Raw genomic sequence first — 27,971 nt, 5'->3', positions numbered from 1 at the left:
TTGAATATTTTCAATACTGTCTGTATGTTTCACCACTGAGCCCGTATTCCAAACAACATTCCCGGCATATTCCAAGACTGGCCTGACTAATGACTTAAATAATGGCACTGATCATAATGTTCTTACTTTTACACTGTATATTCCATACTAACATTCCAGTCCATCTATTGGCTTTTTTAATCGTTTCATTGATATGAACATTAAAAGATAGATCAGAGTCAACAATGACCTCAAGATCTCTCTCCGATGAAGTCTCCTGCAGCTCACTGCAGTATACTGACCATCCATATAATACCATTATTCCTGCGAACGTGTAAAACTTCACATTTATTGCTATTAACTTTAATTTGCCATTTATCTGTCCAGTGCATTAACTTATCAATGACTAGCTTGTCTGAACTTCAGTCTACCAACATCAGAATCAACTTCCTCATAGATCTTTGTATCAGATGCAAATATTTTCACAAAACAGTCAAGAATATTAGGCATGTCATTTATATGATACACAAAGAGTGTGGGTCCCAAGACAATGCCTTGAGGAACACCACTGCTCACCCAAACAGGACACGATGAGTAAGTTCCTACTGACACATACTGTACGTGTTCTTTCATACAAGAAGTCCGGTTTATCCATTCCAACTTGAGTAACATATATTCTTTTCCTTCATCCATAAAATCCCTTAATTTTTCCACAGAAAGGGGAAAGTTTTTTTATTGACGAATACGGAATGGACACACGAAATGATGGGACAGGGTGAGGGTGAATCGTGAATGTGGAAAGGTCCGGGGTGTCCGGGTGCAGTTTCGAGTCGATGACAATTTAGACCTGACACCGGATGAGTTGCAGTCTTGGCAAACCATTGTTTCTGAAACGTGTGCGCTTGGCACTGCAGACGGTTGTCAGTAAGGAGATAACTTATTTTACACAGCATGAAGGCACAATCATTTGTGTTCTTGAATTTGCTGCTGTTTGTCTGGACAGACGATGGCGGCTGGTAAGAAAGACCGAGAGGGGAAATGGGTTGAATTAAAACGAATGTCAATTGATGAAGTAGCCAGCTTTTTCATTGTCTTTGGTTTGAAGCAAGGTTGTTGGTTTCTCTGGTAAAGCATGATACATGATTCTGTTGCCCATGAACACAAACTAAGTCATTGAAAGATGTTACCCTTATTATGAGCAATGCTTGGAAAATATGTGAAACAAATATAAAAATGTGTTTTGTAGTGGCATTGCAGCACAGTTCAAAACTTTTCCAGTTAACATATCTGGGGCCTGTCAGTGCCAGTGACTCTTGAGTGAGGTTCTAATTATGAACAGATTATATTAATACCCAGAACTGTACTGCATTTCACTATATAGGCACACTGTGCCTACCTTGTGGAGGACATACAGAGGAGCTGAGCACCCATGGAGCTTTGGAGTTATTCTGGATTTTGTTAATCTCATACAAGTTTTACAACTTCAAAGAATATGGTTTTCTGCCAGATTTGATATTTTTTTTAATCCTTGCCTCTTTCATATAACTTAATGGATTGATGTATCAGACTGCTGTTGGGACTGCTGCTGCTTTCTGGAGATGAGAAAATATACAATTAGTTTCACAAAATTACAGACCCTTGTCTACTTTTCTCACAGGGTTAACTGTAGTTGCATTGTGACATAGCTAGGACACTTGATTTAATTTTCCCAGTTGTTTGTGTGTTTAGTTGTTTGATGGAAAAAGTTCTTTTCACACACACACACACACACACACACACACACACACACACCACCACCACCACCACCACCACCACCACCACCACCACCACCACCAGTACCACCAGTAGCAACAACAACAACAACAGGAACAACAACAACAAAAGAAAAAAAAGAAGGAAGCAGATCTTTTGGAATTATTTAACTCTCATAGACCAGTCATATTTCAAGAATTATTTCCTAACACTAGGACAAATGATCTATTCATGCACCACATAAGAGCAAAGGTGTGTATACATGTTCATTGTTTGATTGAAAGGTACACGGAGGAAACCAAACTGTTGGCTCAACCTGGCCCCTGCACAGTGGAGATTAGAGAGGCAGCAGATCTGACCCAGCAAGAGTTCATTTCAAGGTCTGTCAGTACAGGGAACATTCTGTATTGTCTCATTTGATATAATTCATTTGTGTGTGTGTGTGTGTGTGTGTGTGTGTGTGTGTATTTCTGTGCCAGTTTAAATGTCAGGACTCAGTCTCTCTCCTTTTATCTGATTTTTCTTTTTTCGCTTCTTCCTTCCTTTCACCATTTCTATGTTTCTTTCTCCTCCCTGCCATCTTTACACACACCTACACACACACACACACACACACACACACACACACACACACAGTTATTCGGATGAGACGAAAAACGGAGGTCCTGTGTGCAGCATGCACTTAGCGCATGTAAAAGAATCCACGGCAACGAAAGGGTTGTCCCTGGCAGAATTCTGCAGATAAATCCACTTCAGTCAATAGGAAATACAAATAAACCTGCACACAGGGAAAAAAAAAAAAGGGGGGGTGGCGCTATCAGTGTAGCAACGCGCTCTCCCTGGGGAGAACAGCCCGAATTTCACACAGAGAAATCTGTTGTGTCAAAGAAGAGAAATACAAATACACACGCGCACACACACACACACACACACACACACACACACATACATGATATTAGGTGGTGTCTGTGTGTGTGTGTCTGTGTGTGTGTTCAGTTCATGTTGCCGAGCTTGTAAGTTTAAAAATGAAAAGACAGAAGTGTGACTGAAATGAAATACTGTTTAAAAAAAAAAAAGCACTGTGAAATTTGTGTTTATATTATACTTGTCTTAAGTGCAAAAATTTTGTAAATTTATGACTTTATCCAGGTAATTGACACAATTGTCACTTGATCATGTTTGCTTAATAGTTTTAATATGCTATGGTGTCATTGAAAAAAGGGATGTTTTGTCTAAAACAATGTCTTGTTTAAAAATAGATTTTTGACAGTTTCACAGTTTAATTGCAGGAGTGTTAGAACCACATTCTCTTCTCTCTCTACCTTGCTTTCCCTCTTTCTGTGTCTGTCTGTCTTTCTGTCTCTGTCTCAGTCTCTCTCTCTTTATCTATCTATCTCGCGCATGCCAGACCATCGGCTGCCCAAAAGGCTCTTCTATGGCGAGCTGCAACAAGGGAAGAGATCACACGGAGGTCAGAAGAAGCGCTTCAGAGATACTCTGAAAGTCTCTCTGAAAGTGTTTGATATCAACCCTGACTCCTGGGAGGAATCTGCAGTGTACCGTGACAAATGGCGTGCTGCACAAAGGTGTCAAGTTGTGCGAGGCCAACAGGACTGCTGCAGCTGTTCAGAAGAGGCAGGCCAGAAAGTTACGGGCAAACAAGCTCCCTGACAATGATATGCCTGTCTTTGCCCCAACTGTCAGCGAACATTTCATGCGCAGATTGGACTATTCAGCCATTTGCGCACTCACAGATAGATTCATGAGCATCCCCCCCACCACCACCTCCCTCCCCCCATCCCCCAGCTGGATGACAGCGATGGTCATCATCGATCTCGATGGACACACACCACCACCATCTATCTCCCTCCCTCTGTCTTCCTTGCACCTCTACCTTGACATACCAGTTTTCTACTCATTTCACCTCGCACACCCATGATGCATGCGCTTATTTCTTTTGCTAGTGTAAATCAAAATGTGATGATTTAATAATGCTGTAACAAGTGTGGTAATGGTATTATCATAATGGTGCCAGTATGAGTGTGGAAATGATTTATTGATGCCAGTGTAAGTGTGGTAATGATATAATGATGCTGTTACAAGAGTGAAAGTGAGAGCTGTATGATCAATAGTTTCTCCATTGCAATGGGAAGTCATTTACAGCTTTGTCTTTTGTGAAGGACTATGAGTATGACTGTCAAACTAGGAGCCAATATTGCATTGGCTCTTAGTGCTGCATCCCTGGGGGTGAGTTGGCCTTTGGGAACCATCCCAACGCCAACTGTCTCAAAACCGTCTCGAATGGGAGAGTGGGGATGTAACTTGGGCTAGGCACTCTCCATTATAATCAAATTCTAGCCCAGATAGTTGGGACTGCAGTTCTATAGTTCTGATGGTCATAGTCGGACGCGGCTATCACATGCAAGAGTGAAACAATGATGTCATTATACAAGTATGCTAAGGATTTAATGACACCAGTGCAAGTGTGATGATATATATAATAATACTAGCGTAAGTGGTAATGATACAGTGATATCATTACAAGCATGACAATATCATGATACCAGTGTAAGTATGGTAATGATATAGTGAAGCAAATGATGCCATTACAAGTGTGACAATGATATCATGATACTAGTATAAGTGTGGTAATGATATATTGATGCAAGCGATGCCATTACAAGTGTGACAATGATATGATACCAGTGTAAGTGTGGTTATAATATAATGATGCAAGTGATGCCATTAAAACTGATGCAATGATATGACACCAGTGTAAATGTGGTAATGATATGGTGCTAGTATAGCAGTCTGTAGTCTCAACTGACCACACTTTACTGCTTAGACGGATCTGTTCATTCTAATGAATAACATTAATAACAAGGTGATGTTTTGTTTTCAGATATGCATATTCTCAACCTGTTATCATTCGAGGAGCTACAGACAACACTGTAAGTATGTTTGCAAGCTTCTTTTCCAAAAAAGAAATATTGGGAAAAAAGTGCTGTTTTTTTGTTGTTGTTTTTTTTGTTTTTTTGAAGAGCTCACCATTAAGAAAGGTTCAGTCTTTATGTTAATTTCAAGATAAGTACTGGGAAGGTTAATTTAATGATGATGATGATATGGATACTTATATAGTGCCTATCCTTGGTTGGAGACCAAGCTCTGAGCGCTTTACAAACATGGTGTCATTTGCACAACAGGCTGCCTACCTGGGTAGAGCTGACTGATGGCTGCTATTGGGCGCTCATCATTCGTTTTCTCTGTCATTCAGTCAGTTTTAAGTCATGTTCGCATACACACTCAGACATGTAATATTTTGTGTGTATGACCATTTTGTTTATTAACCCTGCCATGTAGGCAATCATACTCTGTTTTTGGGGATGTGCATGCTGGGCATGTTATTGTTTTCATAGCCCACCGAACGCTGACATGGATTACAGGATCTTTTAAATGTGTATTTACTGTGTGTGTATACACACGAAGGGGGTTCAGGCACTAGCAGGTCTGCACATATGTTGACCTGGGAGATAGGAAAAATCTCCACCCTTTACCCATCAGGCGCTGTTGCTGAGGTTCAAACCCATGATCTTCAGATTGAAAGTCCAATGCTTTAACCGCTCGGCTATTGCGGCTGTCAATACATAATTGTAGGTAATGTTTATGTTTTTAGTGCTCACCAGAAGAAAAAATTATATTCATGGAAATGTTTATTGTCATTTGTTATTATTCTATGTCTGTTTATGTTGGGAATGTGTGTGCTTGTGAGTGTATACTATAAGGTATGTGTGTATGTCAACAGCCATGCATGTGCTAAGGTGTACATTAAGTGGTGACATTTGTGAATTGTACCATTACCAAGAGTCTTGAACGAAGGAATTAATTTCACTGGTATTGCTATTTTTCTTACAATTTTGTTTTTTGTTTTTTCAGCTTGTGTTGTTTTTTTTTTCTTTTTGTGTGTGCAGGATTTCATATTTGATTGCAGAAAAGACAATATGCTCAAAAAGTATGGCTCCAAAGTTATCAGACTCAGCTCAGCAAACACTCATTCCTACCAGAAGTGTAAGTGTTGTACCGTACATTGGTGAAGTTTAAAAAAGCAGGATTTTTTAAGGAAATGTGTTAAATATTACTTTCACACTGGGTTGCCATTTTTGTGGGAACAGTACATGAGCTACGTGTTTTCACTCAAAGCCACCAGTTCTAGACTGACTGCATCATATTAAAGTCAGTCGCCACTCTGCCATAGACATCTGATATTTGAATTGAGGGGTGGGAGTTATATTTCCTCCCCTGATCTCTTTCACTTTCCAGTCAGTCAAACCAACCTATGTGCAACAGTGACTAGATGAGGTGTGGGTATCACCTGGATCAGTTTCACCTCAGTTGTGCTTTTGGTTTTGTCAGCAGACAACATAGTGAAAGATTCAACACTTTTTTGGAAATGAAAATGTAAAACAAGGTGAATTGTAAGAGATTCTTACTGGTGTCAATTTTGTGTGTCAGGGCATGTCATTGTGATGGTCAGAGAGCATCCATATGTGCATCTTTTAAAATGGAAATGTATTTTATTTTTCTCAGTTGCTGTGTGTTGGTCCTGACCATGGTATTGTAGCTAGAAAGATTTAGGATTTATGTTGGTTATTGGTAATTGACATGTACAAAATTGAAATGACCCATCAGTGTCTCAGGAATTTGGTCATTTTACATACTGATTTTTATTGCATAATCAGTAATGCTAAAAGGGCTTTTATGGATTTCTCTTATTCTTCTGCAAGACCATCACGACTTCAGTTTCAAACTCCAAAAAATATAATTGTTATTGTCATTTCCTCTGTAGTTCAAGTCGAGCAGGTGAACATTGATTGGGGTATGAAGTGGCTGATGGGGAAGGAACAAGTGAAAATGAACCATTGATTTATGATCAGACATGCATGTTATGTGTGTGCATGTCTTTGTTTACATACAACATAATAATTGTCTCCTTTTATGACTCTGCATATTTTTAAGTTCCGTTTAGTTTGCATGCACTTAAGTTTGGTTCTTGGATACTGAAGCTACTGGCAGTATTGAAAGAGTGATCAAGCGGCTAAGAAGTATCAGTTGGAAGTTGAGTGTTCTTACAGAAGCAAAAGTTGCTGTATTATTATTATTTGATACTTAAATAATGCCTGTCCTTGGTCAGAGACCAAGCTCTCAGCACTTTACAAACACAGAGTCATTTACCAGTCGCCATGGTGAAGTGGTTAGCGTCGCAGACTGACGGCTTTGTATGCAGGTTCGAATCCCAGCGGAGGTGAGTTTTTCGGCTCGCGGCTGGCTTCTACCCAGAGTTGAGTGTGTTGTAGGCTTAAATGGGGAGACTGGGACCACACAGTCGAGTGTCATCCACTTCAAGGATACGTCTTTGGGTGTGTTGCTCTAATTACCTGACCAACACTGCAAGTGTCTATCTCTCAGGCCTGGTCAATGCTAGGATATCATTATGACAGGAAGCGCAGAGTACAGCCTTGTCATGCAGTCCCAAACCAAAATGGACCTCCATAGCAACATCATCATTGTCATCATCATCCTCATCTTCCTTTATCATCATCAGTATAAACAAAACAGTCTTAAAGTCTGTGGCCTTTCATACCCTGCTCTTCATGGTGACCTTAGTTTCAATGCCCCTCCACTTCCGTGCTTGGGGTGAGTCCTGTCAATGTCTTCAGTGTCGGTAGATTCATTGGGGGCTGTTGTTTGAGGGACGTGGTGGCGGTCTCCACTCTGGGAGGGACGCTCACTCAGTCTGACTCCTCGACTAAACCATTATTGTCGTTTGTAGGGGGCATAGTAGGTGGTATCCTCAGTACGTTAAATCAGAACAAGCACCACTGAACACCACTGAAGTGACTCAACAGCAGTGCAGGGTCTCCTCTGGTGTGTGGCCTCCTGGCAACCTACCATCAATAGTTCCCTGCAGACTGCCGACGCTGGAACTGTGACGGATGAACACGGGTGTGGCCATGTATGGGGGAATCTGAATGAATGGCATGGGAGTAATGCCACTGAAACGGTGCAGATGATGGGGCAGCAAACAAACAAACAAAACAAACAAAAAAAAACAAAAAAACCCAAAACACAGAATCATTTGTACAGCAGGCTGCCTACAGGGATAGAGCTGACTGACAGCTGCCTGTAGGATTTAGTCATTTGTTTCCTGTATTATTCAGTCAGGCTTCAGTCATGTGTGTGCACCCACCCACACACCCACACATATGTACATATATATGTATTAGAGTGGGTTTTACTATAAAATTTTGCCAAGGACAACTCTCTTGTTGCCATGAGTTATTTTATGTGTGCTACGTGCATTCTACACACAGGACCTTGGATTATTGTCATATCCAAATGACTAACGTCCAGACCACCACTCAAGGTCTAGTGGAGGGGGAGAAAATTTTGGCAAGTGTATCTGTTTACTGTCTGATGTATAATGCTCTTCACTTCATTTTCATCTTTTTTCTCCTTGCTGTAATTGATCATCAGCAGACCTAAGTAAGAACTGTGCTTCACTTTGCAACTGAAACATTTTTTTCTCCTTGTCCATGCTCTTTCATTCTTTCCTTGCCTGCCTTTCTCACATTTGTCTATCTCTTCTCTCTTTTCTTCCATTCCTTGATTGTTTTTCCTGTATTTCGTTGTCAGAATATGCATTAGGGGTGTGTTGCATGCTTGCTTTCATTGATTTGTTCCTTTGCACTGCATTAACAGGAAGTGCTCTCTTCTGTTTTCAGTGGACATGACTTTGACGAAATATGTGGAAGAGGTGTTGAAGCCACAGACTCTGGATATGTTAGGAAATGGTATGTAGAAAAGTGACTGTTTGTGTTCTTTGTTTTGTTTGAGCTCACATGTGTTGGTACACGTTTACAGGCTTTTGTGGTGATCCTGTATTTATAAGATGCAGGATCTGCAGGGGAAGGAACCAGATGCAGTACATCTGGTCGACAGGCTAATGTGATGCATTTCCAGAGGCATTACTTGCAAAGACACAACTGTCACATACATGGTCATATAACACTGCAGATGTCTGTATCTTTCTGGTCTGCTTGACACTGAGATATAATATGAAAGGAATCACAAAGTACAGCCTTCTCATGCAGTTCCAATCCTAAACAGACCTCCATAACAGCATTGTTATCATCCTCATCATTCACCATCAACTATAGGGGAAGAAAAAGGAAAAGACATACCCAAATTTACACCCTTTTATTAACTGAATGCTGCAAATGATGGGACAGAAAAATAAAAGTGACTCCGCAGCAGTACACTCTTCTCTGGTGTGTGGCCTCCTGGTGACCTGACATTGATAGCTCACATAGGTGTACCGGGGCTAGGACTGCATCAGGTGAATATGGGGGTGGCTGTGTATAGCAGGCTTAGTCATGATAAGCAGCATGGGGGTAACATCAGCAAAAATTGTGGCTGGGGCAGCTTTAAAAAAAAAAAAAAGAAAGAAAAAAAAAGAAGGAAAGAAAGAAAGAAAGGAAAAAAAGATTGAAGCCGAGTGAAAGTGATGAAAGTAGTAATTTTGACATGGACCTTGGCTTTGGCAGTGCCATGAATAACAAGAAAAAGTGAAAACAGATAAATGTAATCCTGTGCATTTTCATATGTCTAGTGTGCTGGTGGTATGTGTCAGTCAGAATATGTTTTCAGACTTGGATATAGCGCTTACATAATATTATCAGCTTCAAGGGTCAGACATGGGTAAAAAAATATTATACTATAAAGGCCTGAAATTATGTCATAGGTAGGTCCGGCCGCTATGTAATGCTGTGTAACTATGACTGACGGAGCCTATTTTTATAATTTTTCACTTCGCCCTAGCAAGCGCAATACTGCATACAATCAGCTGAAAGATATATCAGAAAATAAAACTGCCTTTGTTTGTTCATGTAAGTGTTTCTTTTTTTGTGTGAAAGACAGTGTGTGTGAAACTGATTGCCCGAAGTGGAGTATCATTCGCTCTTCAAAACACAAAAAAATGGAAACCAACTTTACATTACTTATTTTAGTAAGTATTTGAATGATAGGTTTCATAATTTTCGTTAATATCATCGTTTTCTGTTGTGAAACAATTTTATTTCCGACAATGAAAGACCTAAGAACTCCGTCAAAATAGCAGACGAATTTTGCAGTGAGAAGTTCAATTGGTCTTCTTCAGCTTTGTGATCACACAACATACTTGCTCTGTTTTCTTACACCAGGGGTACATTTGATGCTGTATTGTAAGACTGTTGTTTCCTTTCAACCTTTTTATACTTCAGCACTGGAGCATGCATTCGTTCAGCTGGATGTCTACTTTAGAACTGGTATGATCAGCTGTGCTGATTAATAGTTAATAATGATGTATAAACAAGAAAACAGTTACATAAAGTGATGCATACATATTGATTTTGAAAAACACACACATACACACACACATACATATCCTGAAAAATATGTAAAAGGAGAATCATTTTTAGCGTTAATGGAGCACATTATCCCTGATCACCTTGATTAAAGCTTATTTTTTTCGTAGAATCTTATCAAAAACTGTCATTTATCAAGATTTATTATTAACATTTGCTTTCTTGTAAGTCTACAGTCTTTCTTGAACCTGAAAATATCTTAAATGTTTATGTAGATGCAATAGTTTTTGAGTTTCAGTCATTTTTGTAACGCTATCATCAAAACTGCAGGATTGGACATGCAGAAAATAAGCATTTTCCTCAGAATGTATGACACTGGCATTCAGCCAATAACATCAACAGCCAACTAAAAAAAATCTGAGGTCTTCTGTTTACTATATAGATCATATATGAAGAGTTTTGACAATGAGAATGCATTAGTGGCAATTCTACACAGGTTCTAAAATCCTATTTTGTGAGATTAGCTAAAATCGCGGAATTTTTTAAAATTCAAAACTATATCTCAAAAACTATTTGAGATATTGCTTTGAAATTTGGTGTGGCTTCTTACTTTATTGCACTTTTTCATTCTGGCAAATATGAGGCTTCTGTTATGAATTTGAAAATTTGGACGGACCTAAGTACATAAGTTCATTGTAGTTGATATCATTGTTTTTTTCACCCTTGGATCTGGTTCCATTTTTATCTAATTCTTTTGATGCATTTGGCTGGCTGGTTTATTGTCTTCATTTTACTTCTGTTTGTCATCTCCCCTGTTGCCTGAGACTTAGCTCTTGTTGTCAAATGTCGTGCCTGCCTCTCGTCGTTCAAGTGATGCTGTGGTGTGCTGGCAGAGACATTCTACTGGTTTGGTGACAACAACCACACAGAGTGGAAAGAGCTGTTTGACAAGTATGTTCCTCCACCCTACTTCTTGCCAGGATTGACTGGGGCCTACAGTTTTGGAATGGCAGGTGAGATGGGCAGCACAATCCAATTCAATCCATTCCAACACATGCACGCACGTGCACACACACACACACACACACACAGACCAGACTCACAACACTCACACACACACACCACATAGACACCCTCACACACAGGTACACACGCTAAACATCTTTATTCACCCGACTGGAAATTGCATGTATGACATTGAAGTCCCTACCCAACTTTTTGCTATTTATGGGTTAGACAGTTTGCATCTTTTTTGGCCAATATTATATAAAGTTCTCATGACATAGCCTTCTGGTCCACAAGCGCTGTCACTGTGGGGGCATGGGGGTGGGGGTTCATGGGTGGACTAACCTCACAGGGAATGGTAAGTTTAAATTTGAACAGTGTGTGCATGTGTTCAGTCTGTAACGGGCTATGAAAGAGCCAAAATTGTAGTTGTTTCCCTTGGTGTTTGCTTCTCACACTTGAACATTTTAGTGTTTGTTTTGACTTTCGCCGATTCAGCAGTATTTTTTGTTACAACCTATTTACTTTCACACATGAAATATACAGAGCAGTGAACACTGTGAATTAGAACTGTGAGCTAGATAGTGCAGAGAGCTACTGAAATGTGAATTACAGAAAATGATTTTGGGTGGGGGTTTTTTTTGGTGTGTGTGTGCAGCGTAAGCATGTATTGTATTCACATTGTGTTACTTCTTGCCAAAGCAGATTTCTCTGTGTGAAATTCAGGTTGCCCTGTCACAGTGCAGCACAATTTTTTTTTCTGTCAGCAAGTGTATGTTGTTTTTTTTCAGGTGTTTTCAAAGTGTATTTTTGTATAGAATGTTGCTGTGGGTTCTTACGCTGCACACAGTCCTTGGTTTATCATCTTATCTGAAAGACTTGCACACAGATGACCACTAAAGGTCTAGTGGAGGGGGGAGTAATCATCATAGTCTGTATATCGGAATCGAACCAGTGAACATGTGCTTCATAGACAGGTGTGTTACCATTAGGCCACTGTTCCACTGTGTTTGACTTACTCTGGCTACTCATGCGCAGGGTGAGGGTTGGAGTCATGGGTGACATTAACATGGGGTAAAAGTGGGTTGGCTTCATGGGTGAAATTGACAGTAGGTTGGTGTCATGGGTGAAATTGACCAGGGGTGAAAGTGTGTTGGAGTCGTGGGTGAAATTGACAGGGGGTGAAATTGTGTTGGGAGTCATGGGTGAAATTGGCCAGGGGTAAAAGTGGGTTGGAGTCATGGGTGAAATTGACCAGAGGTGAAATTGTGTTGGTGTCATGGGTGAAATTGGCCAGGGGTGAAATTGTGTTGGTGTCATGGGTGAAATTGGCCAGGGGTGAAATTGTGTTGGTGTCATGGGTGAAATTGGCCTGGGGTGAAATTGTGTTGGTGTCATGGGTGAAATTGACATGGGGTGAAAGTGGGTTGGAGTTAGGGGTGAAATTGACTTGGGGTGAAAGTGGGTTGGAGTTAGGGGTGAAATTGACTTGGGGTGAAAGTGGGTGGGAGTCTTGGGTGGAATTGACATGGGGTGAAAGTGTGCATAGGGAAGAGGGTTTCTACAATTACACAACTACACTACACCCACCACACCATATACCAACCACACCACACCACATAATTCACCACACACAACAACCACACCACACCACACAAAACCACATCACACCATACCACACCACACAAAACCACAAGCATCACTCCACACACCAACCACATACCACACACACACCCACACACACACCAGTATCATCACCACAACATATTTCACATGTCACTCCACACCCAGCAATGCCACATCATATTTCACATGCACATCATGTGGCCTTTCTACTTAACAGACACAATACTGTTTTGATAGGTCATAGTAGTTGTTATGTGCAGGGGCTGGTACTGGTGTTCCTTTCCACTTCCATGGTCCGGGCTTTGGGGAAGTTGTCTTTGGGAGAAAGGTAAGTTACCTTACATACAATAGAATGGACTATATATATATATATATATATTTTTTTTTTTTTTTTTTTTCCCCAAGTGTATGGGGTTTGCAAGGAATATTGGCGAGATCGGGGAGGATTGTGGTGGTCATGGGTAGTACATAAAAAAAGAAGCATGAACATAATTGAAAATCATATGTAAACACACACACAACATGAATTTATACATCTAGGCATATACAGATAGTGCATGTGCATTCTTGAGCCCATTCTCACACACACCCACACAGTACACACAACATGCACACATACGCACCCCCCTGCCCCCCCCCACCCCCACCCACACACTTATCAGCAAACTGACTGACTGGATGATGTGTGTGTTTGCTGCAGAGATGGTTCCTGTTACCCCCGGACAAAACGCCCCATTTTCACCCCAACAAAACCACACTGCAGTGGCTGTACGAGGATTATGACGAATTACATCCCCTTGAAAAGCCTCTGGAGTGCACCATAAACCAGGGCGAGGTAATGTGGACAAATCTTGTTTTCAAACAGCATGTCTATGCATGTGCATAGGTGTGCAGTTTGACTTCATGTTGTGTGTGTGTGTGTGTGCTGTTTACATGGTTTGCAAGATGTGATGTTTGAAGAAAAAAAGGGTTGAAAAAAAAAGGAAGAAGAAAAGATTGGACATTTTGAGACAGGCAAAGGAACAGAGCATCAAAATGAAATAAAAGAGCTGTTGGATTAGCTAAATTTACATAATTATGTTTAGATTTTGAATTATAATACTCAAAGACTTACACGCAATAAGAGAAAAATCAGAATCATGTCTTTAGCAACAACTGCAGTAAATGCTAAACAAAATCAGAATGAAGTGAAAGAATATTAAACAGGGTGGTCCAGGTTTAAAAAGGCATTTAAGAGGACTAGTTTGTGTGAAATTTGGCATAGGTGCTGTTATTGGATTGTGTTCTTCTATCTTATGTCTCTATTTCAACTCCCTTTGAAAAACAGAAATATGTACCATGAAGTTTTAATTCACTTAAAAAACGGATTTCAATTCTACTATTTCTACCGTGATTTGTGTTTCCAAGCTTTCTTAACCTTACAGTTTCGGAGCTGAGACATACATTTTGAAGTCTGATATTCCAAGCCTTTTATTTTTTGCAATGGTTTCTGTTTTCCTGCTTATCTTGTTACTTTTTTTTTTCCCACTCGACTGGTACTGTAATTTTTGGAGTCTGACATTCAATTCATTGGGTGGGTTTGGCAAAAACAATGAGAAACATACTACTTTGGACAGAATCAAGTGTTGTTTGTCCAGAACAAGTGCAGAAAAACTGTGGTTTGTCCATAACAAGTACAGGAAATAATCAGTTGCCAAGGAACCTTCAAATTTCTACAGTCTGAGCTTCTTTCATTCAGTAAATCCAATTTTGTTTTTAACGCAGTAGTTGGTAAGAAAATTTCAGTATCAGTGAAGTGGGTCTGGGAATGGGTACTACTTGTCCATTCTGCAGTGTTATTTGTCTATTATGACCTTTTAAATGCTTAAAAAAAAAAAAATCTTGTGGTTTTGAATTATTTTTGTCCCTTGTTTCATTATTCAATCTGAGATGTTGAATTGAGCAGAACAGCTGACATCCTCAGCACTGCCTAGATTTTTTTCTTATTCTCCTTAAGGAGTTTAATGCTTAAGATAATGTGCCAGGAATTTTTTTTTTTATTTATTTTTTCAGTTGTCCTTTTTTCAGATGTGACAGATTTTTGTGTCAAACACGGTTAAATTCTCAAATTTAATTGAGCAGCCCTGATATGGCATGTACTGCAGAATGGACTGAAAGAAACGGTGTCAGATGTCAAATCCATGGAGTGGGAGATACTCAGCTGTCTTATCCCAGTCTTGGCACACGGACCCACAACATCCAGGTGTCAGCTGCTGACACTACTTATATATGACTACTTATGTATTTGTATATGTATGTGTATATGAGTGAGTGTGTGTGAATGTGTGTGTGTGTTGAAAAACAGCAAAACAAAACCAAGAAAAGACAAGTTGGGGGTGGGGGGTGAAGGAAGTATGAGTTACATTGTGATGTCACTGGAAAATTGATATGTGTTGACCACAATGATTTTTCCTGGTGTTTCAGGTCATCTATTTCCCAGACAGATGGTGGCATGGCACCCTCAACATTGACACCAGTGTTTTTATTTCCACTTTCCTTGGCTAGTCATTTTATCTCCATATCACTTTGTTAGTAACATTGGAATGCATGCATGTGTTTTCAATGACTGTCATTTTTAGGACACCAAAAGGTTTGGTTTTGTATTTTATATAAGTAATTTTTTTATGAATTTGTTTCTGTTTTTTTAATTTTTTTTTTAAGACAGTGTCATGCATGTGCATTTCTTGGTGAATGTGTAGTTTTCATGTCAAAAGAATTGTTGCTTTTGGGACTTTGGTGAAATGGGAATAATAATTTATTTGTTGTTAGGGTTTGGTGAAATGGGAACAATAATTTATTTGTTGTTAGGGTTCAAAAATTCATCAGTTTCAGTTTGTTTGTACTAAGCAATCATACAAAAACAATTTTGCATGATTAGACAACTAGTGGCACTTGCTTATAATTTCATGATATTTAAAAATGCCAAAGAAAACCTGGCTTTTAGACCAAGAATCCTTTGGAGTACTATATTTACAAGACACTTTTGATCACAAGGTGCATCCTGTGAATTAAATTTCAAAAACAAATATTCTGATTTTAAGAGTTCAGAAGGTGTATTAAGGCGTACACAAAAATTATGAGAAAAAAAAAAAGTGATGGGGCTTTACTCAGCCGCTGCCATGTTTGCTCCTTTAGCAGTGTTGAGGCCCTCATCACTATCAGTACTTTCCCATTGTGCGTTATTTGCTCACTTGGGTGCACTGTCAATCACTGCCTTCTTGCATCATTTGTTTGTGTTAATGTGAGCTGTTTGTGAGCGTTTTTATTTTGATGAATTGGAAGTTTTCATTTTCCATGATCATGAATATCCTACTTCCCGGTTCCGAGTTACTGCATGGACTGGACATGCTGTCAAGGAGTAGAGGTTATTGCTTTGTGACTGTTGTGAGAGGAATGTTGCAGAATGGTCGAGATGCTTATCTGCATATACTATGTCCATGAGGGCCTGGGTTTGTTGAATCCTGTCTTGCTCATTCTCCCAAGTTTGACTGTAAATCAGACTGAGCATCTAGTCATTCAGATGAGATGATAAACAGAGGTCCTGTTTGCAGCATGCACTTGGGACACTGAAAAAGAACCTATGGCAACATAAGTGTTGTCATCTGGCAAAATTATGTGGAAGAAATCCACTCCAATAGGTGTATGGCAACATAAGCGTTGTCATCTGGCAAAATTCTGTGGAAGAAATCCACTCCAATAGGTACACAAATACATATGCGTGCACTCAAGTCCTGACTAGCAGATGGGGTTATGCTACTGGTCGGGCATCTGCCTAGCAAGATGTGTAGCATATATAAATTTGTCCAAACGCAGTGATGCCTTCTTGAGTAACTGAAATGAAAGAAGTCTCTGTCACAGTGGCAGGACAGGGTTCCTGTTTGTTACCTTGAACTTTCCTTGCATGGGGAAGTAGGGGGAGGGAAAGGGGGAAGGACATGTTTCATGCAGGATCCGGTGATTTCAGGGCATCGCCTTCCAGTTTAGGATGGGAAAGCTGATTTAATGCAGTATATTACTTATGGGCCCTACCATGGGCGAGAACAGAATGCTGCATTATTAGTGCCTTGCACAGCATCCTTTTGACTGTCTCAAAAATAGGGGTGCGTAGGCTTGTGTCAGGTGGCTTTTGAACTGTCCAAAGAGAGGAAGGAAGAATGGGTGAGTAGAGGGTAACTTGAACTCTACCCGTCGTAAGAATGGACAGTGCAGCAGGAGTTTGGCAATCAGCCTAGGACAGGTTGAAGCACTGGCTTTGGAGTCTCCCTATTATGTGGGAGAACAGGTACCAGCACACGGTCGCTGTCCTACTGGTTGCAAGCAGCTATTCGGTTCTGCTTTCTGGAGGGAAGATGGCTTAGTACGTACGGAACATTTAAGACTGAATGTGGGGATGAGCGGTTGGATTGGCCCTACCAACAGGAAGGACAGGTTGGGATTCTCAACAGTTCTGAGGTTTTGTGATGACTGCATTTAAATTGGAACACTGGTTACAGAAAGGAACAGGTTTTGGATTGTGAAAGGGTTGCTGCGGTTCTTTCTGGACTGCCTTTCTTCCAGCATTGAAGAGGTAGAGACTAGAATAAAAGGGCACAGTTCAATTCCGTCTTTTGGATTGTTCATCATCAAGACATAAATATGCTTCATCACCATTTCCAGCAGGCAAAACATATCGCAGGGAGAAAACAAATATTAGTGGTGTTATTGACCGCTTTTTAAAGCCTGTCACCTTGGTGCTTTGCAAAACCATTACAGAAATGTGTATTATAGTGTGTGATGCTCCAGTGTGGGAACTGGATTTGAATGTGTTGAATATGTGAATATACATCTGTTTAAAAAAAAAAGAAAAGATGTGGTAATTTAGTTTTCTCTATATGTAGTGGTGCTAATTGGTGCAGGTTTCCCTGTATTTAGTGTGATACTATGGACAATTTTTGTTACCAACATTTTCATATTTACACGAAATGCACAGATACTAAAACAGTAATGTGACACCAAATGTGCTTGCTACCAAGCAAATTATCTGCTTTAGTATCTGGGCATTTTGAGTGAATGGAAGATCACTGGTTACAATAGTCCCAATCTTCATTTCTATTATTCTGAGAAAACATTGAGGAATACCTGACATTTATTATGAAATCAAAATGACGAACAGGACATTTCATCAGTGTATTATTATACTGATGGCAAATAACTACACATATCAAATATCAAATAACTTCCTCCAGAAAAACTTAGTCAAACCCTGTTAATTGTTTTCAAATAATTTTGCAGTTCTATTTGGAACTGAATGAAGGTTGCAGTGCACAACTAATGCACCACACATTCGCAATGGAGAGGTAATGCAGAGCGTGTTTAATTAAGATTTGTGCCAACTCCACCCCCCCACACCAGTCTCTTCCTAAGAACATAACGTTTTTGTTTTGTTTTCTTTTTTTGGGGGGTGGGGGGCGGGTTGGTTCATCCTTTGGATGGCCGGGATTGTGTAACCCCTGAGTGGGCTAAAAAAGTAGTAGTCTGCCACAAAAAGCCACACAGAGTAGTATTCCCTTAATTGCACCCTTCTTTTATCTGTCTCTTACATTTCCTCCAAACATCCCCCCCCACCCCCACTCACACGGCAGAGTAACCAGTATGTTGATTGTGGCCTTTACAAGGATGATAATGATGATGATGTGCAGAGGGCTCCTTGTGGTCTGAAGGTAAGTGTCGATCTTCCGTTTATTTTTTACACTTCAATTGAACCTCAGAAAATGACGTTCTAGAGTGCAATGTGGAAGATGAGGGGGGTGGAAAAGGAAGGCGGTAGTTATCTAGAACTACATCCTTTATGTTTTCAAAATACACAAAACTGCCTCCGGAAATATAAAACGTTGGTGGGGTCATTTCAGCTCCGTACACCGGTATACTGAGTTCGTGAGAGGCCGTGCGGTCCTCTGGAGTTCAACACAGAAGCGTTCACCGACTCTGTGTCATTGGCTGAGAGGCACTGACGTCACCAGGGGAAAAAAAAAAAAAAAATCGTGTTTCATCTGCATGATGATGGATGAGAAGACGCTACGGGCAAAAACACCCATATTGAGCGCATATTAATGTTATGCCATGCAACTCGAGTGGACATAGCCATAGCAGTACTAATTCGCGAGCGTGTGTGTGTGTGGGCGCGCGCGCGAATGTGGTGTGTATGTGCGTGTGCGTGTATGCGCGCACGCGCGTTTAAATGTGTGGTTCGGTATGTGTGTGTGTGTGTCTGTGTGTGCGCTTGCGCACACCGGCGCAGGCAAAAGAATCATGGGTGTGCGCGTGCATACGCTTTGATTCTCGCAAACTAGTCCCAAAGGCAGACTCTTCTGCACGCGACCCTAAAAACTCGACAGTATACGGTAACATACAAAGTCAGGTTATATATAACGCATTCACATCCATCTTTGTCAAAAGGTCATAGGTGTAACACTGTTGGACACTGGTTTGTGGAAAACGATCATTTACTTAAGGGCATGGTCGGTATTGCAGTGCAAAGAATAGGAGAGGGGTATTACTCTCGAACTAGAATTTGATGACCGAATTTTCCTGGTGCGAAATGAACTGGTTGTCAAAATCATAGTCGTTCATATTATGAACACAGGAACTCGACGTCCACATTTGAACGAGAGAGTGCATCTCTATGGAGGACTGAAAAATGAAATGTTACAGTGACAATTATGTGCAAGCGCGCGCACACAATCTCCGTCACGCGTACACATACATGCGCATGCGCGCATTTGGACAAAACTTGACCTTTTTTTTTTTTTTATCATTACGTAGCATAAAACCGATTAAGTGCGCACGCGAACCCATGAGCAAATATACATATGTGGGTGAATTACAATGTGTCAGTGCGTTTGTGCAAGTAAAATAATAGATGGCAAACTTACACCCACGTCTACAGAGCAGTCCACGGTCAAAGCACGCTACTCCATGTCAAATACTGACATGGCAATGTAGGCTTCGTGTCATGGTAAAAACAACAACAACAACAACAAAACCAAAGCGCCGGGAGACATCTCAGACGAACTGATATGTCCGTCACGTTTCATGATTAATATTTACACGTTCATACTACAGCCACCAGATTTCCCTGGCGGACCTTCAATATCCACAGGAAGTCTCAGTGGACGGGGCATACCCATGAACCTATAAATATTTACGTCCGTGGAGAAAACCACACAACAGCATTGCAGCACCAGCAGTCGCACTGTAAACCATGCCTGAAAATGCAAGGGGTATTTCAACATCGTGGTCGAAGTTTTGTTTCGTGGTTTTTCGAGCACAAGCACAGGGAAAAGCCTTGTCGATGTCAGGGCCACACTTCTGAGCGGACCCGCGCTGTTTCTGGGTCGGTCACCCTGATCAGTGATCATGCCCAAAGCGCCTCAGTTCGAGGAAGATCAAGGCCTTTACCAACAGAAGAATGTTGATGATGACAGTGATGGTGCACCACTGTGCTCGAGGCCAGAACTACAGTCCTCCAACAAGTCTTCATTCATCCATTGTCAATACAGACGCGACATGGACTTCAAAGAGGCTTCAGTCATAGCCGAGGACCAGAACTGAGGTCGTCAAAAATACAAAACGCACAAACGTCCTGAAGGCATATATATATATATATATATATATATATATAGATGCCCGCCCACCCCCCAAAAAGGAAGGCACAAACAAGAAGAACAAAAAACAAATCAAAACTTGACAAACATGTAAAACAGTTCATTCAATGATGCACTCTAACCCGAAATGACAGTGCATTCAATGATACACTCTAACCCGAAATGACTTGGCGTTAGTTTTTCCTCTTTTTACAATACAAAGTGTTTGACTGACTTTTGTGCTCTGTTTTCTGTATGTACTTCTTCATGTGCTTGATAGCTGTCTGAATACGCTATTGCCCTATATAATGTATAGTGTATGGGGAGAAAGCCCCTTCAAGTGTCCACCGGACTGAACTTGTGGCCCTTTCTCAGCCCTTTGCCAGAGGCGAAGGAGGCAGTGAGCCGCGCGCACCACAGCTTCCGCACGTGCTTCCTGCACGTGAAGACGACGAAGATGTAGATGGACAGAGCCAGGTAGAGGAGGAGGGAAAGGTACCAGAGCGCTGCCTTCTTCTCCAGCAGAGCCACCATCTTCAGGAGCCAGGCCCCCGTCATGAGGCCCGCCAGGAAGGTGTGCGCCGTCAGGCTGTGGGGATGCTGACGGGAGGAGGACTCCACGCTGCGGTTGCCGCTCACGGCGGCGGCGCCTCTATGTCGTCGTCGCCGCAGCAGCAGCGCCACCCAGATGGACAGCCCCACACTGGTGACGACCACCGCCACAGACAGACAGGCGGTGATGATGAAGCCGGTGTAGGTGGAGATGAAACAGATCCCTCGTCCGTAGCCAAAGTCAGTGACACAGTCCTCCTGACTGTCTACGACGCTGCAAACGATAATGATGACGACAAAGAAAACCGACACCAGCAGAGAAGCCAGAAAGTACTTGTGGAAAATACCGTGGGCGTCCAAGCCTCTGGTCTCCCGCGAAGATCCCAGCTTGCTGCCACTGATCATGAGAAAGGAGTGGAAGGAGCAACACAAAGCCCAGGCAAAAGCCGACAGGAGAAAGAAATGTCCGACGAGGCCCAGTACCCGACACCAGAGCAACGTGCCCACCCCAAACAAGCTGCCCCCTGTCAGAGCCACCGCCACCACTAGGCTGCTGACGAGACCCAGCAGGCTCTTTCCGGCCGTTGTCCGTAACTCGGCGAACACGAGGAAGGTCAGCAGCACCAGCAGCAGAAAGAACAGGGACAACGCCTGGAAAACGATGGTGACCAGAAATAGCTGGGAGGAGAAAAGATCCACCGGGAAATCCCGCCTCGATTCACGACTGCTGCCGTCAAACAGTTTATCCGCGCAAACTAAAACTTCGCCATCCTTTCCAACTTCAACGAACTGGAAGCTGATGAACTTGTTGGAAGGAAGATGGTGAAGAGTCCCAGAGGTCTTGTTGAGGACGAGCACGGGTTTCCCTGATTCAGCGCCTTGGGAAAGGTTGAAGGACACTTTGGGACATTTGAGAGCTTCTGAAACGGGCAGATAGTAGTTGGTCTCCAGCAGGTCGCCACCATGACTTTCAATGTAAGCGTCAGGAATGTCCACCATGAACTCCTTGAACCTTCCCTCGGAAGACAGCAGACTGGCACGGTGAAACGTCTTCGCGTCACCAGTGACTACTTCTTCCTCAGACTCGTCAATGTACAAAGGGGAGGCTTGAAACGTCCGCTTGGCTCCCCCATCCACGGAGAAGGTCCACTCAGACTCCAGCATGGCGAACAGTCGGTCTTCCAGCGACTGGGAAGGCTCGGGCCACGTGGAACAGAACTTGATGTGCACCTTGAAGCGGAGTACCTGAAGCAGACTGCTGACGCTCCCTCCCTTCACCTCCTCCGTCTCCGCCACCACCCTGAAGCGGTGAGTCATGACGTGCCAGCCCGTGATGTGGGACCCCTGCAGCAGGAAGGCCGTGCGGATGTTGCGGGCCGCGCGGGTCAGCGGGGCGGCGCCCCTCACCTGCACGGGCGGCGGCGGCCGGTCCGCGGAGTCTGCCGGGGATGGGGATAGGCTAAGGGCCAGGTCGTAGAAGACTCCCGAGGAGTTGGTGACGACTGACTGGCAGTGGCCGTGCCGCAGCTCCCGTGTCATGCTGCAGTGCAGGGGCCGGCACCGGTCCTGAGACAGTGATGTGGGAGGAGTTAGAACATGCTCACTGCAGCTCACACCAGCATACGCACTAATATGCGTACGCACTCACACCCACACACACACACGTGTGTGAGCAAACATTGATGGTGAGAGAGAAAACAACTTATACGAGTGCGTGTACAAGCGTGTGAGTTTGTGGACTACTTTTGTGGTATGTGAAGAAACAGAACATTTCACATTCATCATTCTAAAAAAAATGCATACACATTTTAAACTGCATTGTGATACACTGATGGTTTTTTTCCTGCCATATATCCTCGTATAAAAACCCTCATTCCTATATTGTACTTGCCTTTACGACCCTCCTCCCATCCAGCATTCGTCAAGTTGTGACAGAAATCTTGCTCACCTGTATTTTCACTGCTATGTAAACAAGTGTATTCATCACTTCATCCACTGGCCAATAGATCACCAGTTCAGAGGAAAATCACTGTACAGACCGTAGTTATCTTGTTAATGCTTGACGAAGAAACAATAAAACTGATCGACGACTCTTGATGGTCGCATCTTCCGATCTTCCTTACATGCTAGGTTATCACGTGTACTGCTGTTATCTTTTGACAGCTTTGACAGTTCCACAAAATTGTGATCTCCCAGGTTAACGAAAATAACACAAGCATTTTGACAGTTTCACAAAACTGATCTCCCAGGTTAACGAAAATAAACATGGGATGTTTGTATCTCACACAAGCATTTTGACAGCTTTGACAGTTTCACAAAACTGATCTCCCAGGTTAACGAAAATAAACATGGGATGTTTGTATCTCTTCTTTTCACCCTCTGGTTGCGTTGTTAACAACTGTTTGTTTTGCGGCATTAAGTACGTGGTCAACAGTCAGTCACTCCAACCTGGCTTTGTTTTGGCAGTCTAAGTTACTTGCTCAGTTGCTGACTTGAAAGTTTGAATCATTTTCCTTTCCCAGTAATAATGTACTAGCTATTTCATCAGATTGCGCCAAACCATGCGTAGCCGTGACAAGACATTTCTGCAAGCTTTTTTCTTTCTTCTGCAGCTCATGGTTAGATAATCATGGCATCACTTACATCAAACTTGTCGTAGATCTCGGACTCTTTGCACCGACACGGACTCTGGGCCGCCGTCTGGTGGTCAGACTGGACGTAGAAGCTGGCCCCCTCCACCTCCAGGAAGAACGGGAACGGGGGGTCCACGTGACACGCCCCCGGCACCCTCATCCGGTCGTGGTTGCACATGGCGCAGAACACATTCTTGTAGGTGTTGCCCGCTAGGGTCATCCCACCGTGGAACAGCCGGCAGGCTCTCCACAGGGTCTGGTCGTAGCTGTGGCGCTGCCCCGTGACGTTGCAGCGGTTGATGTAGCGGCCCGTAACCGGCCTGCAGGGCACGGGGCGGCAGCCCGCGGGGGGCACGAAGAGGATCTGGCAGGTGGGCTCCTCCAGCGCCTTCTCCAGGGCCTCCACCACATCGCCCGAGTGCCGCACGTACACGCTCCGGTCGCAGGCCACCTTCAGGTTCCAGCGGACCACCCCGCTCCCCGACCCGCCCTCGCCGTTGCAGCGGGCGCAGTCGGAGTTGCGGTACACCCTGTCCGTGTCGCGGGACCACACGGGCCAGCGGGAGAACGTGCCGTTCGGGGAAGGGTGGAGGCACCGGTCCTTCACCACCTCCTCCCTCCACCCGTCCCTGCACGTGTCCACCATGAAGGCGTGCAGCCCCAGGTCATAGTGCGTGACGTACGTGTCGTGACAGCCGTATACCCGGCGCTGGCCCGTACCAGTATCAACACCAGTGCCCTCCACAGGAGAATTTGGAGTCTGACTCGGCGCTGCGGGAGGTTCCAGCACCGGCCGTTCCACGACCTCGCGGAGCTGCCGGTCCAGGCAGCAGTCCCGGCGCTCGTGGCACGCCTCGTCGCACGAGCAAGGGTGGCACTCTGAGCACTCTGAGTCGGCGAAGGAGAAGAGGCCCGAGGTGTTGCACATCCGGACCGACTTGCAGTGGTCCAGGGCCTGCTGCAGGGTCTCCTCAAGCACGTCTCCCCAGGTGCTGCCGTTGGCGGGGGGCAGGACCACGGGGCCCAGGGGGGGACCCAGGTACTTCTTCATCCCACCGCCCCCCATCCCCAGCCCGAACCCCCCGAACGCCCTGCAAGGGGATGGGTAGTGGTAGCAGGCGGCGAGGAGGAGGACGTAGTAGGGGCTGATCCAGTGAAGAGAGAAGCTCATTGTGAGGCGTGTACACTGTGTGTGTGTGTGTGTGTGTGTGTGTGTGCGCGCGCACTCTTTCTCTCACCCCGCCCCCCCTGGCAATCTGTGTGTGTGTGTGTGTGTGTGTGTTTCTGCTCGCGGTCGAACCTGCAGGTAGGAAGAGTCACAGCAGCGGACGGTTCGCTGTTAAGACGAGAGCATGTGTGTGTTTGTGTGTCAGTGTGTCTTTATCCAACGCATCACCAGCAGTCCCTGAAACAGCACATACATATTGCTTTCACAAGCGCATCATCAGTAATTCCTGAAACAGCACACATATTTCTTTCACCAGCAATTCCTGAAACAGCACATACATATTGCTTTCACAAGCACATCACCAGTAATTCCTGAAACAGCACACATAAAATTATTACTTTCACCAGCAGATCACCAGCAATTCCCGAAGCAACACACATACATAGCTTTCCCCGGCAGTTCCTGAAACAACAACACACACAAACTGCTTTCAACAGAAATTCCTAAATCAGCACATACAAACACACTGCTTTCACCAGCAATTTCTGAAAAAGTAAACTCACTTGGCGTGAAGTTGCTGTCATGGAATTCTGCAGAATTAGCGACAATGATCAGACCCGTACATCATTTATCTACCTTTGTTACATTATAACCTTCGGCCGCACTGGATCGTATCAGAGCTGAAAAACTGTACATATCGGTCCCATAGGGGGGCGGGGGGGTGGGGGGGAAAAGTGAACGATCAACATTTTGAGCTTCACTCTGTCATTTTAAACACACGATGACGACCACAAAATATGTACGGTGCTGAACATGAAGACACGACTACACAGCTAGCTTCACCCGAGAAGAACCCGCGTCTACTGACGAACGTGTCTTGTCTGTGCGCGAACTTTGTCGTCAGAATCAGCGTGCTGACGTCATCATTCTCTGGCTGTAGATCTGTAACTTTGCACCTCATTACGTTTACCCGTTCCGCCCTCCCTACCCCCACCCCCACCCCAACCATTTCCGCCCAATCCCTGCAACTGACGCACATCCACGTGAATCGCTTCCGCTGAATTTTATACCGTATTAAAAATAATAAAAATAAAAAAAGCTGGCGGCTTGGGCGAGTTTCTGGAAAGCCGGAGGGGTTGGTTAGCTAGCTGGTGGTGGGAAGGGAAAAAGAAAAGGTAGGGGGAGAGAAAAGAGAAAATATTCGTGACGCGCGTCCAATGCATGCATGCAGCAGGATGATGACGTTAGCACTGTTTGTCTCAGCGATAAACGCTTACAGATAGAAAGATTCATGATGATGACGTTAGCACTGTTTGTCTCAGCGATAAACGCTTACAGATAGAAAGATTCATGCAGACAAACTGAGACACAGGGAATCTACATGTATGTATATCTAAGAATACGACTAAATAGAGAGAGAGAGAGAGAGAGAGGGGGGGGGGGGAGGGAGGGAAGTACTCCATCTTGTGGGGAGTGGGGGGAGCGCGGAGGAGAAAAGACAGGGAGGGAAATGGCAGGTGTCGATGCCACTGGACAACCAGCATACAGGACTGCATGACCAGCGAGCTGCCGACCACTCAGTGCCTTGCAGCAAAGACGATGACAATGACAGTATTCTATCTAAAATTTTTTTTTTAAAAAGAAGAGATTATTATCATTTGTACATTTATGTCATTTTTATTGTCATTTCAGCGTTATTACGCCTTTCAGACAAAGGGGGCGAGAGAGAACAAAACCTGCTTGTGAACATTTTATAATATAATCTGCATGATCATTTGAACCACACAACCACACACACACACCCACTCACACACCCACCCACATACACACACACACACATTCCATAAGACACAAATTCATTCACTCGCGCCAAGGTCGCGAGCACAGACCATACCGCAATCACCCATATCCACCCCATCCATCCTCAGCCTCTTCACGTGAACAAACACCCACCCACCCACAATACCCTTCAACAAGGTCAGAAAGTTAGTACATGTAAAATCGATTGCTCGTCTTGCCTTTTGTAACCGCAGTTTCATCTGTTCAAAGTTTGCCGGTAAACTGCTCTGTTCACAACGATGTAGTGTAGTGTAGTGTAGTGTAGTGTAGTGTAGTGTATGATGTATAGCAGTGTAGTATATGACCGTTTTTACCCCGCCATGTATGCAGCCACACTCCGTTTTGGGGGTTGTGCATGCTGGCTATGTTCTTTTTTTCCATAACTCTCCGAACACTGACATGGATTACAGGATCTTTAACGTGCGTATTAATTTTGATCTGCTGCTTGCGTGTACACACGAAGGAGGTTCAGGCACAAACAGGTCTGCACATATGTTGACCTGGGAGATCGGAAATAGGGCTGCTCTCCCAGGGGAGAGTGCATCACGTACACAATGCGGTACGTATAGGATTCTGGGCCCATGGACACTCGCTTTCTGGGCCAGCACATTCAAATTACCACAAGGACAACACTTCACCGATATGGATATGGAAGCAAGAGAACAAACAGTCTGACAGGCTGGGAAGGCGCTTCAGAGGAGCAAAACGAGAAAAAAACACACAATCGCTTCTGTTATCGGCGGCCTGCCAGGGAGGGGAACATCATCAGTGGATAATGCGTGATGCTTGGTTATTATCGTCAGTTGCTGTCGTCATCTATCTGGACTTCAAGGACTGAACTGCCTGAAAAGCATTCCGTTGGGACCACTAGCGCAGCGATAGTTCCCACCATCGGCGGGAAAAACCCTAGCCACTGATTGCAGCCCTCACCCCCCCCCCCCCTCTACCCCCCCCCCCCCCCCCAACCCATCCCTCTGATATTACCGACAGCAGAAAGACGTCAAACTGAAAACCACTACCGCAATACACACACATACACACACACAGACACACAGAGGTAGACACACAGGCTGACACGCACACACACACACACGCACACACACAGAGGCAGACAGACAAGCAGACACACACACACACACAAACACACGCGCGCGCGCGCGCACACACACACACACACGCAGAGGAGAAATCCTTTTGACGGAAATGAGAGGAAGGAAATACAAACAATATACCAAATCGTGCCAAACTGCAAACTGCATCGCCTGCAAAAAAAACCCAATGACGTCAACGTGAAGACCAGATGCCAGAACAGACCTGTCGTTTACTGATGAAGATATATACCTGCCAGACCACAGCA

At 43.6% G+C, this 27,971-nt stretch overlaps 2 protein-coding genes across 7 annotated transcripts in view; one reads left to right on the top strand and one right to left on the bottom strand.

Annotated features, from left to right (window-relative positions):
- The first annotated feature begins 857 nt into the window (after nucleotides 1-857).
- LOC143286281 (jmjC domain-containing protein 8-like) lies at nucleotides 858-19,892 on the top strand. Its single transcript, XM_076593840.1, has 9 exons — nucleotides 858-995; nucleotides 2,016-2,111; nucleotides 4,634-4,682; nucleotides 5,700-5,796; nucleotides 8,511-8,579; nucleotides 11,024-11,143; nucleotides 13,022-13,089; nucleotides 13,462-13,596; nucleotides 15,225-19,892. Exons 1-9 carry the CDS (start codon nucleotides 931-933, stop codon nucleotides 15,303-15,305), a joined length of 780 nt encoding a protein of 259 aa, XP_076449955.1. The 5' UTR covers nucleotides 858-930; the 3' UTR covers nucleotides 15,306-19,892.
- A 151-nt stretch (nucleotides 19,893-20,043) lies between these two features.
- The window catches only part of LOC143286214 (uncharacterized), a 47,244-nt gene continuing 39,316 nt past the window's right edge, over nucleotides 20,044-27,971 (bottom strand). For 4 of the 6 annotated variants that reach the window (XM_076593835.1, XM_076593838.1, XM_076593836.1 and 1 more), the window contains 2 exons: nucleotides 23,618-25,012; nucleotides 20,044-22,540 (listed from right to left, as the gene is read on the bottom strand). In XM_076593835.1, coding sequence (XP_076449950.1) covers nucleotides 20,759-22,540; nucleotides 23,618-24,778 — 2,943 coding nt within the window. In that variant the 5' untranslated portion in view covers nucleotides 24,779-25,012 and the 3' untranslated portion in view covers nucleotides 20,044-20,758. Of the gene's footprint in view, nucleotides 22,541-23,617; nucleotides 25,013-25,338; nucleotides 25,648-27,971 lie in introns of those variants that run through there. The other 2 variants (XM_076593834.1, XM_076593839.1) reach the window with 2 other exon arrangements.

The sequence above is a fragment of the Babylonia areolata genome, chromosome 1 (genome assembly GCF_041734735.1).
Source record: "Babylonia areolata isolate BAREFJ2019XMU chromosome 1, ASM4173473v1, whole genome shotgun sequence".
Taxonomy (NCBI): domain Eukaryota; kingdom Metazoa; phylum Mollusca; class Gastropoda; order Neogastropoda; family Buccinidae; genus Babylonia; species Babylonia areolata.
This window is presented reverse-complemented; position numbering and strand designations above follow the sequence as displayed.

What these genes read in the sequence shown, in the direction of transcription:
- LOC143286281 (XM_076593840.1), top strand. Translation starts at nt 931, where the DNA reads ATGAAGGCACAATCATTTGTGTTCTTGAATTTGCTGCTGTTTGTCTGG. An exon ending in TGGACAGACGATGGCGGCTG is followed by an intron (nt 996 to 2,015) that starts GTAAGAAAGACC and finishes TTTGATTGAAAG; the next exon opens with GTACACGGAGGAAACCAAAC. An exon ending in GAGGAGCTACAGACAACACT is followed by an intron (nt 4,683 to 5,699) that starts GTAAGTATGTTT and finishes TTGTGTGTGCAG; the next exon opens with GATTTCATATTTGATTGCAG.